Source organism: Bubalus bubalis, chromosome 2 (genome assembly GCF_019923935.1).
Source record: "Bubalus bubalis isolate 160015118507 breed Murrah chromosome 2, NDDB_SH_1, whole genome shotgun sequence".
Taxonomy (NCBI): Eukaryota; Metazoa; Chordata; class Mammalia; order Artiodactyla; family Bovidae; genus Bubalus; species Bubalus bubalis.
Genome location: NC_059158.1, coordinates 39,706,274 through 39,721,868, shown reverse-complemented (window position 1 = coordinate 39,721,868; position 15,595 = coordinate 39,706,274). Strand labels below are relative to the sequence as shown.

The 15,595-nt window shown below is 40.4% G+C and overlaps 1 protein-coding gene across 6 annotated transcripts in view; it reads right to left on the bottom strand.

The window, feature by feature from the left end:
• Positions 1-15,595, bottom strand: part of BTBD9 (BTB domain containing 9) — a 411,047-nt gene that overhangs the window by 66,394 nt on the left and 329,058 nt on the right. For all 6 annotated transcript variants that reach the window (XM_025261016.3, XM_044938341.2, XM_044938340.2 and 3 more), the window contains one exon: positions 6,803-6,910. In XM_025261016.3, the coding sequence (XP_025116801.2) occupies positions 6,803-6,910 (108 nt within the window). The remainder of the gene's footprint in view (positions 1-6,802; positions 6,911-15,595) is intronic.

The window sequence follows — 15,595 nt, the reverse complement described above, 5'->3', positions numbered from 1 at the left end:
TTAACCAATGATGGGAATGTAAATAGGTGTGGCCACTGTGGAAAACATTACAGCAGTGTCTCAAAAACCTAAAAACAGAACTACCATGCGACCCAGCAATTTCATTCCTGGGAGTATATATATAAAAAAACAAAACCACTAATGTGAAAAGATACATGCACCCCAATGCTCATAGCAGCATTATTTACTATTGCGAAGATACGGAAGCAGCCTAAGTGTCCACCAACAGACGAATAGATAAAGAAGCTGTAGTGTGTGTGTGTGTGTGTGTGTGTGTGTGTGTGTGTGTATGTAGATGTGTGTGTTTGTGTATACATATACAATATACTGGGTCATAAAAGAAAGAAATATTGACATTTTCAACAACACAGATAGTCTTGAGGATATTATGCTAAATGAAATAAGTCAGACAGGGAAAGACAAATACTGTATGGTATCACTTACACGTGGAATCTAAAAAATACAACAAACTAATAAAAGGGAAAAAACCAGATTCACAGATACAGAGAACTAGTCATGACAAGTGTGAGGAGGGTACTAAGAGGTACAAACCATCCCGTACAAGATAAGCTACAAGGATATACTGTACAATGCTGGGAGTACAGCCAATATTTTATAATTGCAAATGGAGTATAACCTTTAAAAATTGGCAATCACTATACTATACACCTGTAACTTATGTAATATTGTACATCAACTATACTTCAATTTAAAAACAGGAAAATAATGAAATAATGAAGAAAAATATGCTTCAGAAGCTTCTGTAACAGGTAAAAGAAGCAATTAGAACTCTAGGAAAACAAAAAGCAGGCTATCATGAAGCTACTTATTTATCATTTATGGAATAATTCTGGGCACTTGTAGTAAAGTTGAATCTGTGATTTGAACACAGTACAACTCTTCCAAGAGCGACACAAGTTTAGTGACATGGAACAGCATTTCTTTTACTACAGAGCCAATGAATTACTAGGTCTATAGTGAACAATGTTTATATAATCATAATGTTACAGTGAGTTCTAAGTGGTTTTCCCTTTTCAGAATCAGTTTATAGCCAACACATGGAAGATTTAAATAAGTCAAAAACCAGAAAATCATACCATAAATCTCACAGTTTCAATGAGCTGGGACAGTTAACTGATGGGGAGAGACAGAGGGAAACATAGTCATGGTAATTTCTTCACTAAATAGTAGGGAGTCAAGAAATACTATCTACAATGGATGGGTCAAAAATAGAGGTTTAACCATTTTGTCTAATTTTAAAAGAAGTAACAGTAGTGGGGTTCTCACTTACAATATTCATCCGAAGGACTGACACTGAAGCTGAAGCTCCAATACTTTGGCCACCTGATGCAAAGAGCCGACTCATTGGAAAAGATCCTAATGCTGGGAAAGACTGAGGTCAAGAGGAGAAGGGGATGACAGAGATCAGATGGTTGGATGGCATCACTGACTCGATGGACATGAGTTTGAGCAAACTCAGGGAGATAGCGAAGGACAGGCAAACCTGGTGTGCTGCAGTCCATGGGGTCTCAAAGAGTCAGACATGACTTAGCGACTGAACAACAAGAGAACAAAAAAGAAAAACATAACTAACAAAAAATGAGGAGTGGGTAAGTAAGCTAAATTCACTTTTTTATACCAAGGAGTCAGTGAAGTAGCTAAACTAATAAGCAGAGATATAAAAGTATTACTTATAATTCAGAAGTTATAAAGACTAAAAATAATAGTCAAAAGTAGCTACTGCTAAGGAATGAAACAAGATGGGAGAGTAAATATTTATTCTTCACTTATATCTTTTTGTATAGTTGAAAGTAACTTTCCATGGGCAGGTTTTACATTTATAATAGAAAAATAAAACCTGATGTTAGTATTTTACTGCACTGACACAAATTTCAGTTCCGTTCAGTACAGTCGCTCAGTCATGTTCGACTCTTTGCGACCCCATGAACCGCAGCACGCCAGGCCTCCCTGTCCATCACCAACTCCTGGAGTTCACCCAAACCCATGTCCATTGAGTCAGTGATGCCATCCAACCATCCAACCATCTCATCCTCTGTCGTCCCCTTCTCCTCCTGCCCTCAATCTTTCCCAGCATCAGGGTCTTTTCAAATGAGTCAGCTCTTCGCATCAGGTGGCCAAAGTATCAGAGTTTCAGCTTCAACATCAGTCCTTCCAATGAACACCCAGGACCGATCTCCTTTAGGATAGACTGGTTGGATCTCCTTGCAGTCCTAGGGACTCTCAAGAGTCTTCTCCAACAGCACAGTTCCAAAGCATTGATTCTTCTGCGCTCAGCTTTCTTTATAGTCCAACTCTCACATTCATACATGACCACTGGAAAAACCACAGCCTTGACTAGACAGACCTTTGTTGGCAAAGTAATGTCTCTGCTTTTTAATTTGCTTTTTAATATGCGGACACAAATTTAGGGTTCAGCAATTTAGAAACCAAAAGAGAAAAGGAATCAATGATTAAAAAGTGGAGTAAGGTTAAAAGGTACAGGATTAGGTTATATGAAAAAAGAATAAAAAGTAATTTTATAAAATCAGCCAATACATTTGTGAAAACATGGATAAACCTTGAGGGCATTATGCTAAGTGAAATAACTTAGACAGGGACAGACAAATATTTTATGACCTCACTTACATGTGAAATCTAAAAAAACAAATTCATAGAAACAGAACAGATTGATGGTTGCCAGTGTCTGGGGGCTGAGGGAAATGGCTGAAGATAGTTGAACAGTACAAATGTCCAGTTATAAGATAAATTCTGGGGGTGTAATGTACAGCATGATGACTATAGTGAACACTGCTGCATTGTATATTTCAAAGTCACTAAGAGAGATCTTAACAGTTCTCACCATTAAGAAATGAAATTGTAACTAGGTGAGGTGATAGATGGTAATCTTATTGCGGTAACCGTTTCACGACATATACATATACCAAATCATTGTGTTGTACACCCTAACCTTATACAGTGTTATATACCAATTACATTTCAAAAAGCTGGGAAAAACTCCACAGTAGTCAATATGAAAACAGAATTACTGGGATTTCCCTGGTGGTCCAGTAGTTAAGACTCCACACTCTCAGTGCAGGGAGCCCGGGTTCAATCCTTGGTCAGGGAACTAGATTCCACATGCCACAACTAAAGATCCCACAGGCCTCAACAAAGATGTGGAACAGCCAAAACAAAAACAAAACAAAAAAACCCACCAGGACTATCTATGATAGAAAATAAGCCTTTATCATGAAAGTTCCAACTGTAGCAGAAAGGACACCAAAAAAAAAAAAACAAAGAAAGAAAGAAAGAAAGAAACTATCCTACCCCAGGAGCAGGAACTTACAAGGAGACATCGGAGAATCTCATTCCCTAGTCTTTTTCAGAGGACAGCAAAAATCTGTCCCCTGATTCCCTGACTAGGCAGAATGCTATCAAGAGGCAGGGCTATGATCTCTAAAGGTCCTATAGAATTTCATTTATGTTACTCACATACTTTATTTCACTAAAAAAAAAAAAGAAGAAGAAAAACCACCCAGGCTATAATTTTTGAAGCTAATAGGATCCTCTCTTGAGGACTGCTCTAGAGTACATTAGTTCAAAAGGAAAGGGTTTCTTCTTTTATCATCTGCATATCTTCTACTATATCTCTTAGGACATTACTCAAAAATGGAAGGCACAACAGGCTCAGGTTATGTCTCTAAACATGAAATCATAGCCTTTGGCTCCACTGATTCCTAGAGGGTTAACAGGTACTCGCCTTCTTGCTATTACTCTTGTTCTTCTAATATATTATTTATTTATCAGTCTTTAAAACACTTACTGCTATAGCATCTAAGTGCTAAAATACAAGGGAAAAAACATTAAAATTATTGAACTCCACCAACTAATGGAAACAAAAAATTAAAAGGAGGAAAAATAGATGCTCATGACTTAATGCAAGACTACTGGGAGAGAATCGAATGAGTGAGTCAAGGAAAACCCATTTAAATAAATACAAAATCATTATGATATGTACCTCGTCAGTAGTTAGTCAACCAGTTCTTGTTGAAAACCCAACTGTATAACATCTTCAAAAGGGGGTCATAAAAGAGATGAGGAGTCCAATGTGTAACACATAAAGTGACTGAAGAGACGGGTGACTGTAACCAGGAAGATGTGTAAAAGACAAGGAAGCAGAGGGCCTGGCCTGTGAGCTGTATACCCAACAGCAAGGACTCTGGGAAGATGTACTGGTGGTGGTTCACAGGCCCTGAAGGCCTTCCTGGTGTACAAAAAGGGTTCTTGGAGCTTGGAAATAAAGGAATCACTTCAGTTCCCAGTTTTCATCATCTAGCTTGGTTTAGCAATGCTTTGGGTTCAAGGCGGCACCATGATCCAGGTGAAAGAGATCTTCCTTTTCTCTTTTATAAAATCGGGACAATATCCCACACAAGGTGATTTATATTCAGGATAAAATAAGGTGAAATCTATGTAGTGAAGAAATATCAGTTGCTAAATAACTGAGTTTTCTTATGCTACCATAGAGATGGCCACAAGATGTGTGCTCCCCTGAGAAGCGGCTGCTTAGCCAGGGGCTGACTACTTTCCCCAGTCCCACTAGCACCTAGTGTGGCAACTGACTAGCTCTCCCCGATGAAATGGACCATACCCAGGCCAAGGCTGTCAGAGCCAGGGTTACCTTCTCTCTGCTCTTTCCCCATGCCAGCCAGAAGCAGATGATGCTGATGAGGCCTTCAGTGATGGCAGAACCACAAGAAGGAAGATACCTGGGTCCCTCAGTCATCTGTGAAGAGTCACTTGACAGCCAGGAACACTCCTGACTGGGAAGTACGCTGCTGTGTTAAGCTGCTGACACACTGAAACCACCGTTAGTCACGGTAGCAAGTGTTACTCGAACCAGCGCACGCATTCTATATAATTAATATACAATGATGGTGAGGCTCTCAGACACTGTAGCAAACAAGCCATCATTAATGCTATTATAAAATCTTGAAAAGATGTTCAACATCATCAGCCATTAGGAAAATGCAAATCAAAACCTCAAGGAGATACCACCCCAGAATGGCTATGATCAAAAAATAGACAATATCAAGCACTGGCAAGATTGTGGAAAAATTGAAACCTTGATACGCTGCTGGTAGGAATGCAAAATGGTGCAGCTGTTGTGGAAAAGTCTGGCAGTTCCTCAAAATCTTAAACATAGAATTACTATGTTACTGTTACTGTTAAGTCACTTTAGTCGTCTCCGACTCTGTGTGACCCAAGAAGAAGGCAGCCCACCAGGCTCCCCTGTCCCTGGGATTCTCCAGGCAAGAACACTGGAGTGGGTTGCCATTTCCTTCTCCAAAGCATGAAAGTGAAAAGTGAAAGTGAAGTCGCTCAGTCGTGTCTGACTCTTTGCGACCCCATTGACTGCAGCCTACCAGGCTCCTCTGCCCATGGGATTTTCCAGGCAAGAGTACTGGAGTATAAGATCCAACAATTTTACTTGTAGGTATATTCATAAGACAGCTGAAAACACATGTTCACACAAAAACTTGTACAGGAATGTTCATAGCAGCAATATTCATAATAGCCAAAAAATAGAAACAATTCAAATGTTCACCAATTGATAAATGGATAAACACAATGTGTTATTTATATATTCCCATGTTATGGAATACTATTCAGTCATAAAAAGGAATGAAGTACTGACACATACTATAACAGGAGTGAAACCTGAAAACATTATACTAAGTGAGACAAGCCTGGAACAAAAGGTCACACACTATATGACTCCATTTATATGAAATGTCCAGAATATACAGATCCATAGTGACAGAAAAGTACTGGGGCTGTGGGAGGTGGAGGGAAATGGGGTGACTGCTAGTGGGTAGGAGGTTTCTTTTTTGGGGTGATGTAAGTGTTTTGGAACATAAGATAGTCATAGTGATGATGGCACAACCCTGAGCACACAGAAAACCACTGAACTGCACAGTTTTAAAGGGTGAAGTCTATGGTATGTGAATCATATCACAGTTAAAATAAAAAAGAAGAAATATCAGCTGCTGGCTTTATCTTGCCTCCAAGAGCACTGGTCTCCACACAAAAAGGCACTGCGTTCTTTTCAGGTAATGACTGGGAAAAGGTATGAGGGAACCTTCTAAGATGCTGCAAATATGCTAATCTCAACCTGAGTAGTAGTTACATTTACATGGTTCTAGGCTGGTCAGAACTCAGAACCCTTCTGCCTGGCACCCCCCGCAACCAGGTAAGGTCAGACAGAGCCCAGATGCCATACGCATGAATGTCTGTTTCCCACGGAGACCTAAGGTACAAACTTTCCTTAGTTTAGGTAACAGTGTAACTAACATGGAGATGAGATAAATATTTAAAGGTAACCCTGAGAAAGACATGAGGGTGGGGAAGAGGTTAGAGTCCCAGAATCCTACTTAATTGTATACAGCATCAGCAAAAATCTCTAAGGAAGAAAAAAGTCCCAAAGGGCTAGTGTGGGATGTGGGGGGAGGAACTGAGAGAGAATTGCATGCAGAAAGTATCTTTCTCGTCCCTGCTTAGATACGTGCCATTTAAAAAATTCAAGTTCAAACCACAAAATAAGGACCACTTCTTTGGTCGTATAAATTTTCATACAAGTATTTAATAGTCAAAACTGAAGTAAAGGATCTTTAGAATGCTTTTACCTCCAAGCAAGAATATAATTTGATGATTCCAGATCTAACTTTTCATTGGAACTTCTGAGTCTAGTGGAAAGACTGTCTTTTAAAGTAGCATATATTCCTGAAAGAGCGGCACTTACTTGCAGGAGACTTTGGTTCTGTCGGCCACCATGGTCCACTGCTGCTGGTTGGTGGAAACCTCAACATAGTAGCTGTAGCTCCGGTCGTCACAGTCCCACAGCAATAACCTGAGCAGAGGGAAGACATAGAAGGTGGTCAGCACTCTGCCTGGCTCTTTCCTTAGGCTGGAGGCGTGAGGGGATTCATGTCTTCTCTGTCCTTCTAATTGGTCTCTTCTGCCCACACACTTTCAGGACCAAGGAAAGAAAGTGAATCCCCAACAAAAGTATGATGAAAGGCAGAGTCAGTCTGTAGGGAGAAGCTTGTTTCTTTAGGGATTTATTTCACAAGGCACCCAACCAGGCAGCCTCTGTCCCCCATGTGGCAAAGATCTTCACATGAGCTGATCAGAGAGACATCCCCAAATCTTCCTTCGTGATTCTTTCAGCCGTCACCTCTAGCTGTCTGGGCTGAACAAAGGTAACATTCTTGAAATCACTGTTTATGGGGAAACCTGTGCTTTCTAATGGGTATTCTAAGCAGTACTTACTAGCATGTCCCAATGACCTTAATTATGTTTCAGATTCCTTCACATTCCAGACTTCCTGCATAGCTTTGGTAAGATTACCTGATTGGGAGATACAGGCAAACATACGTTCATCAGGAAATCTTTGTTTCTTAAAGATTATGTTGGTCCTGTTCCTATACCCCTTCTTGGCTCAGATAAGAACCAAAAGCATTGACTATGTGATTCCATTTACCAGAAGCTCAAAAGAAACAAGATATATCTAAAATGACAAGAGTCAGAATGGTGGCTACCTCTTGGGGAAGGAATGACGGTGAAAGGGTGAAGGAGCCTTCTAGGATACTGAAAATGGGGTAATTTTGATCTAGTGATAGCTACATGGGTATATACACATGCAAATATTCATATTCATCAAGCTATTTATAAAAGTTTTGTGTAATATATGTGTGTTATTCCTCAGTTTAAAACAACAGAATAAAAAAGAATCTAAATATTATAATATGGCATTAGAGTACAGTCCAGCATTTTGCTTCCGACAGTGCTGCTACGGTGAGAGATCACTGTTTTCTATCATTTCAGCCTCAGAAGTCCTTCCCATGCAAGATACCTACCTTACTGTTTAACAGCTGGGCATGCACACTTGTCTCCTCCACTAGCTAGAACAGAGTGAGCTCCCTAAACACAGCGTCTATGTCTTACTAGTTTTCCACACTCAGGACCTGGCATAGCGTCTCACACAGTGCCTGCACTCCATGAATATCTGCTAGGCAAATACATTATTTGCAACAACTACAACAATGATCATTATCATTATAATGGTACATTTCTTTAATACTTACTGTGTACCAGGCCCTATATTAAATGTTTTACATAACATTACATCCTCGCAAAAATCCTCTTAGCAAGCATTATTGTTCTCATCAAATGATATATGGTGAAAGTGAGGCTTAAAGCTGATAGGGAATTTGTCTAAACTCAGTGATGGTTCCAACCTGGTGTCAGGATGAAAGCCCTCTTTTGTAAGCTGTCAAATGTTTTCTTTACTCCTAGTTTATGTGTGTGGGGCATAATTGACAACTTATAACCTTTCACTCTACAAAAGCAGTTTGTATTACTTCCTCCTAATCCTGCAATTACCATCAGTGAAAACCCTTTGCACAAGTTCAGTGCCGCCTTTAGTGTCACCTGTAAAGCTGTTACTGCAGATGAGAAATGCCACTGTGTTCCCCTTTCCTCTTACCCTTTGTTCCTTGCTTTCAGTTGTGATTTTGTTTGCTATCAATGATGAAACCCATATTATTTAACATGATAGAATCCATCTTTTAAGTAGAGAAAACTGTTAAAAGATTTTGGAAAGCATAAACAGATGTGCAATACTGTAAATACTACCGATTCTCTTGAACTCATCTGAGTTATTTAATCTCTCAAAATACTCTGAATCAATCAGACTGGAATCTACCCTATTGTTTTTAGGGTCCAATAATTCTACTTGTAGATTAAACCAGCATGCTTGATAAGAAAGTGAATCATTTCTCTCATTAGTCCTTTCCTCAAATATTACTCTAGTGTCTCAGTACTTTTATGCAGTTAGTCTGTGTTATTATAATTTATATTGAGTAACTTTTAAAAATGTAGTTTTTGCTTCTATGTGTATCTGCTCTCAAGATGAATACGAGACTATTAGAAAGATGGTTGATCTCTCTCTTTAAAAAAAATTTTACTCCAAACGTGGGCTCTGTTTATATAGCATATGTTCCATATATGTTCTGGGCTGAAATCATTCATAACTCTGCCAGAGCAGATTAAACCAGGGGGAAAAAAACCTTCAAAATAATTAACATTCGCTTTATTTAACAGCCCTGGTCACAAGCTTTTTGAGAGATGCTTTTGAGGCTGTTTTCCCAATGGAATTTTGGTTATTTATGGAGAGCTAGGCTTAACATAATCCATATCCTTCTGGATAATCATGAGTTAGTGTTTCTACCAGTATATCCAAATGAAAATAATCAGTCCCTTTTGGGTTAGACTCTAACCAGATCTTGAAATATTTCACAGAAAAAGATTGCCCCAAGGATATACGATACAGAGAAGATAAAGGGAAAACCAATTATGAGTAAGTTTCATAAATGCTGTAGTAGAGATTCTTAAAGTAACAGCAGATTAAAAGAATTTTAAAGTTGTGCATATCGTATCTTACAGTAACTTATTCTATGAAAGTGAAAGTCATTCACTCATGTCCGACTCTTTGTGGACCCATGGACGATACAATCTATGGAATTCTCCAGGGCAGAATACTGGAGTGGGTAGCCTTTCCCTTCTCCAGGGGATCTTCCCAACCCAGCGACTGAACCCAGGTCTCCCACATTGCAGGCAGATTCTTTATGAGCTGAGCCACAGGGAAAGCCCAAGAATACTGGAGTGGGTAACCTTTCCCTTCTCCAGGGGACCTTCCTAACCCAGGGATCAAACCCAGGTCTCCTGCATTACAGGCAGATTCTTTACCAGCTGAGCCACTAGGGAAGTCTTCTAATTTCTCTCAAGGTAACATGAAGATCACCCATAATTCCAGTAATTTTGTAAACACACTCATGGTAAAAATTGCTTCTTTGCTTAATGATCTATTATGAATTTTTTTTTACTAATTTTTTTTGGACATCATCAAATATTTTCCCTCATCTTATGTACTGATTTCATAGAATTTTACTGTATGGATGCCCCAGAATTTATCTAAATAGTCCTCTTATTGTTGGACATTTAGGTAGTTGACAATATTGTACTGTTATGAAACCTCTGTGATGAACATTCTTAAACTAGATCTATGATTATTGTCTTTGAAAGTTGCTATAAGTAAAACTCCTGCAACAGGGTTTATTACACCTTGACATGTATTATAAAATAGCTGGATACCTGTCCTCTCGCCCCCAATGACAGGCTGTACCAATTTATACTCATACTACCAGCAGTGTATAAAAATGCTTTGCTTCTGTACATCATCACCAATATTGTGTATTATCTTTTAAAATACTGCCAATTTGATAGATGAAATATATTTCATTACTTTAATTTGCAGCTTTTTACTTACCATTGAACTTGAACATTTTTACCCATTTTCTACTTATATTTATTCGTTTGTTAATGACTTACAAGATGCCCTTTATATTTAAAGGATATTAATCCAGTGCCTATCACAGTTTGCATGCTGATGATATTAATTTTTATTAGCCCACTCTATCGATCTTTACCTCAATAATTTCTCCTGGCCTAAATTCTTTTTTCTGAACAGCAGCCAAGTGCACATACTGGTTGAGACATCTCCTCACTAGTCCTCTATTAAGAGTCCCTGGAGGCTAAAAATGTGGGGTCAGGGTGACTCCTGAATGGAAAAGGAACACTGATGGATCTCAGGTTGTCTTCACCTACACTTAGGAGTTTTAAAGAGAGATTCTTCTTTTTTTAACTGAATGAAAAGATTCTTTAAATTCTATGGGCCTATCTGCTAAGTCGCCTCCAACTCTTTGTGACCCATGGACTGTAGCCCACCAGGCGCCTCTGTCCATGGAATTTTCCAGGCAAGAATACTGGAGTGGGTTGCCATTTCCTCCTCCAGGGTATCTTCCCAATCCAGGGATCAAATCCGTGTCTCCTGAATTGGCAGGCAGATTCTTTACCACTGAACTACCTGGAAAGCCCCTTGAATTCTACAGTGCTCTACAATTTTCAAAAATTTCACACACACAATTTCATATAATCCCAAAATAACCCTTTTAAAAATCCTCTCCCCCTGTATTGTCCCTCCCTCTCCTCACTCGGCCACTGGCAGCCACGAGTTTGTTCTCTATATAAGAGGTATTTATTTTATGTGCCCAGATGCATATTTGCTTAGAAGGTAGGCTTAGCCAGGAACGAAAACCCCTCTGTTGATTCAACTAAGGGAGGGAAAAAAAAAAAGGAAAAAAAAAGCAAGCACAGCCTAAAGACTCTAAAGGAGAAATTGGCTCCATCTCTTTTTTTTTTCCCATGGAGAGAAATTTTAGTTCTAACAAGGCACAACGGTAAAGCCCACCAACTCCCTTCGCTTCTTTCCCTGCCAGCAAAGTCTGTTCCTGTATCTCTGCACCTGCAACACCACAGCAGTATTTCCGACTTGTAATCTGCCAGAAAAGGTCTGCCAGGTGAGCTGGCCCAAGACAGACACACTCCCTCTGACTCTAATTGAGAGCAGCTCCTTAAACATACCCCTGACATCTGCACGCCCCCGCCCACACATCAGAAGCCGTTTTCAAAAGGAGCTGCATAAAGGCAGCTGCTGGCCAAGATCTATCGCTGCAGATCGAGTTTGTGTTTAAGCTGTGGCCACAAACCCCTCTACCTAATGAGCACAGCATGAAATGCCTGGTGATATTAAATGTTGTCTCCTCCATCTTCCTTATTCTCATTGTGGAATTTCCCTGAAAAGCAGTGAAGTGCTGGGCTTTTTAAAAAAATTGATTAGCAGATGTGATTTCGCTTACATCTTCCATAAATGCTCTGGCTGGCTGCATACCATTGATTACTGGGGGTCAGTTTACAGCAACTAATTGCTCTCCTTGCTAGTGTTTTGATAACGAAATTCAATAGCAAATATGTTTTCAAAACTCTTGTCTTTGCGGCTTGAGTCAGAAGTGACTTGAGGCAAACCCAGTGGACTGAATTTTCCCTTCTTTAAAATAATTGCTCTCTCATCAGTCTGTGAAGAAAGTTTCCAAATTATAGCATTCTAATTGGAAAGTCTGCATTATGCATGCGATGACAAACTATGTTGTGCTGAGCGGCACTTTTTTCATCCCTTTCTTAAGGGATTAATTCTGTGCCAGATTGTGAACAATGGCTGAGGTTTAACGGTGGAGATCAACAGCTTCTCCACTGAACTGGTCTTTTGGATCAGCAGCAAGTATCTGTTTTGTCTCCTTCTAACTGTCCATCATTCGTGGGAGACTCCACTGGAAGGCCAGGGGTCAAGACAGTTGTTCTTGCCGAGTTTTCCCATTTGGACGAAAACAGACAACTAAGGAAAGATCAACTGCCATGGTATTAGCCATATAACAATAATTTATCATCAGATCCATTTCCAATCTCTCAGACAAAATGAAAGGTACTTCTGACCTCAAAAATGTGTACAGACTATTCTTTGTTAAAATCTTCAGAAATAAAGTTCTTCAGAAATAACTGTCTTCCATTAACAATTCAACAAATATTTGCTGAGTATTGACTAAGTGACACTAGGCAAGTCACTTAACTTGTGTTTCAGTTTCATCCCTTGTAAAATGAAAGGTCTACATCTGATGGTTTCTAAGGGCTCTTCCAGTTCTAACATTTTGTAATTTTTTGCAACAGTCTATGCAGAACAGGGTTTGGGTTTTTGTTTTTGGGGTTTTTTTTTTTTTTGGCATACCTATCCATTACATAGTAACTCTTCCTTTTTTAAAAAATTGTATTTATTTATTGGCCATGCCCTGTGGGATGCAGGATCTTAGTTCCCTGACCAAGGACTGAACCTGTCCCCCTTGTAATGGAAGTGCGGAGTCTTAAACAATGGACAGCCAGGGAAGTCCAGTAACTCCCCTCTTTGAGTATGGATTCTGGCCCAACCTTAAGGTATATGTAGTGGGTTCCTGAGCTCTGTAGACACAGCTGTGTTGCAGGAAGGCATATGACCCTTGCTGAGCCGATCAGATTTCATATAAAAAAATTTATAATTATGTAAGATTTTATCATAATTGGTGCTATTCATTTAAAATGATGATAAAAATGCAGACATTCTGGAGGACCCTCTTTCATCAGAAGCTCAAAGTAGTAAAGAAAGTCATCTTCAGTGAGAAGCAAACAAGACAGGTGGTATGGCCCAGGAAGGGTTGTCTGGCCTCCTTGCAGGATGACCAACATCTGATTTTAGTCCCCAGTGCCCCAGTGGGGGCCACTGGAGTTCCTGCCCTAGTGTTCCATGAGAAATTTCCCAATCACTTTAATAAACTCACCATTTAAGGCTTAAGCCATCTCCATCTGGTTTCTGTAGCTTGGAAACAAAAGGGCCTAAGATAAGCTCCTAGCAGAGTGCACGAGGCAGAAACGAACAGACGTTCTGATGATGAGGATGACAATGACAACGTGATGGCTATGGGACCAGAGAGATGACGAGGTGAAGAACCGGGATGGTGAGGAGGCTCACTCTGGACAGCAACCTTTTCACTGAAACATGAAAGCAGAGCCTCTATTGAAGCCAAGAGGGGGAGGACTGCAGTGTGGGTGAAAAGGCAGAACGGGCTTCAGTATAGTTTCCACGAGGCCTGCCGGGCTGCAGGGAGAGGCCTTGCAAAGACGGAACAGTCAGTGTGGTTTATAACTCTCTCCAGCAGTGGCACTGAGAGGGCGGAGGGGAGAAAGCAGGGGTGTCAGTGACAAGGCAGAGACAGTGCAGGATCAGGGCAGTGAAGTGCAGTACGAGTGTTTGCCACTTGAGGTTGCTGAGGAGTTACCTGGAGTCAGACGGGGCTGACTACCTGCCAGAATAAAGGGAGGGGGATGGGAGCTCATGACGGGCTTCCCTGGTGGCTCAGACAGTAAAGAATCGCCTGCAATGCAGGAGACCCGGGTTCGATCATGAGGCAGAAGAGAATTTGTGACGGACACAAGGGTGAAGGAGAGAGGTGTGGTGGAGTTCTGCTCACAAGAGGCAATTTCATTCAGTGCTTTCTGTCACTCTTCTGAATGAGGAGCAAAAAGACAAACATCATGTTAGAGGCTCTGTTCTAAGCTCTGCTACTGAGAAGCAGGAGAGGGCCTGTCACAGCTGCCAGAAGGAGTGAGTACAGCTTCAGAGGAACAACTTTACTGGTGGGAAATGGATTTTTCTCCAAGATGAGAGGGCTCCTATTGCCAGCTGTCAGAAAGTTCAATTGTGCAGCTTCTTCCTCAGGTGAGGAGCGAGGTCAAGCTGAGAAGAGCTGCCAGCCAAGATGAGATTCCCAGCGGGAGCCTGGAGCCAAGAGCCAGCACCCTACCAAAGCACGTGGAGCAGACCAGGTAGCTGTCCTGCAGATCCAGTCACGGAAACTCCCAGGGAGGAACCACCATGGGTCCCCGCCTCTACGTGGGCCACAACCTCGCAGGGCCAAGGGGGCATGAAAAGAAGAAAATGCAGACTGCTCGCCAGATGGAAGGGGAACTTGGGAAATACCCTGGTCAGAGGACATCAGAGCGTGCACATACTGTCTGACATTGTTTAATCTCTCATACGTCTTAAGAGGGTGACTTCTCTAAGAGAGGAAGAAATAATGACATTGGCTCATAATCTTATCTCGCAGTTGGTGTGGGAAAAGGTAAGCATAAGCCCTTGGCTGTCTGGCATGGCAGCTTCTGTGTTTAGTCACTGAAGCTCCAGGGTGAGGAAAGGTGAGGAGACACATATATACTCGGGCTCCACCATGTAAGTTAGTTCACTGAGAAAGTGGGAAATAAAAGCGGATAAATGCTATATCCTCTTCAGGATAATCCAGGGAAGTGATCTGAAATGCAGAATACACCTGCAGGATACACCTAGACAGAAAGCTGAATGGGACACAACTTTGACACAATGCAAAACTACCAACTGTTAACAGCTAATTTAGACCATCATTTCAGTCCTTGGAGGGATTAAGTTTTTAATTTCAAGTTTTAGGTGATGACATAAAAGATAACAGCAAACTACCGAACAGTATGGCTGCAGCTGCAACATTTAATAAATACTGAGTGTGGAACGAATGGGGAACAGCTAATCATAATCTCACCTCACATTCACACAGATCTCAACGGCTTCAAAATGTTTTTGCATATATTATCACATTTTGGAAAAAAAAAACAATTTATAATCAGCACATTTCCTGCTTTCAATGCAAATCTATTTTTCTAACTTACTTGGTTAATTTTTTTTAACATGGGCTAAATACTGCCCAAGCAATCTTTTACAGATTATTCAATCACTTGGCAAACCCTTTATTAATAAGTAAGTTTTAGCCAAGGCTTAGATTTCATCCTACACAGTCCGATTTGATGAAAATTCTTTCATTGTATGCTTTCAATGTGGATATATGAGAAAATTTTTTCCAGGCCAAACAGCCCTAGAGAAGAAAAGCTGTTTTCTTCTATTTTCCAAGGTGACTCTATTCAATATAGCCCCCTTTCTTAAGCAAGATGCTGGCATCAAAAATACTGGGAACCATTTCAAATGGTTTTGTTATATTTTAAAAGGTGAAGTCTCATTATGTTGCAGACC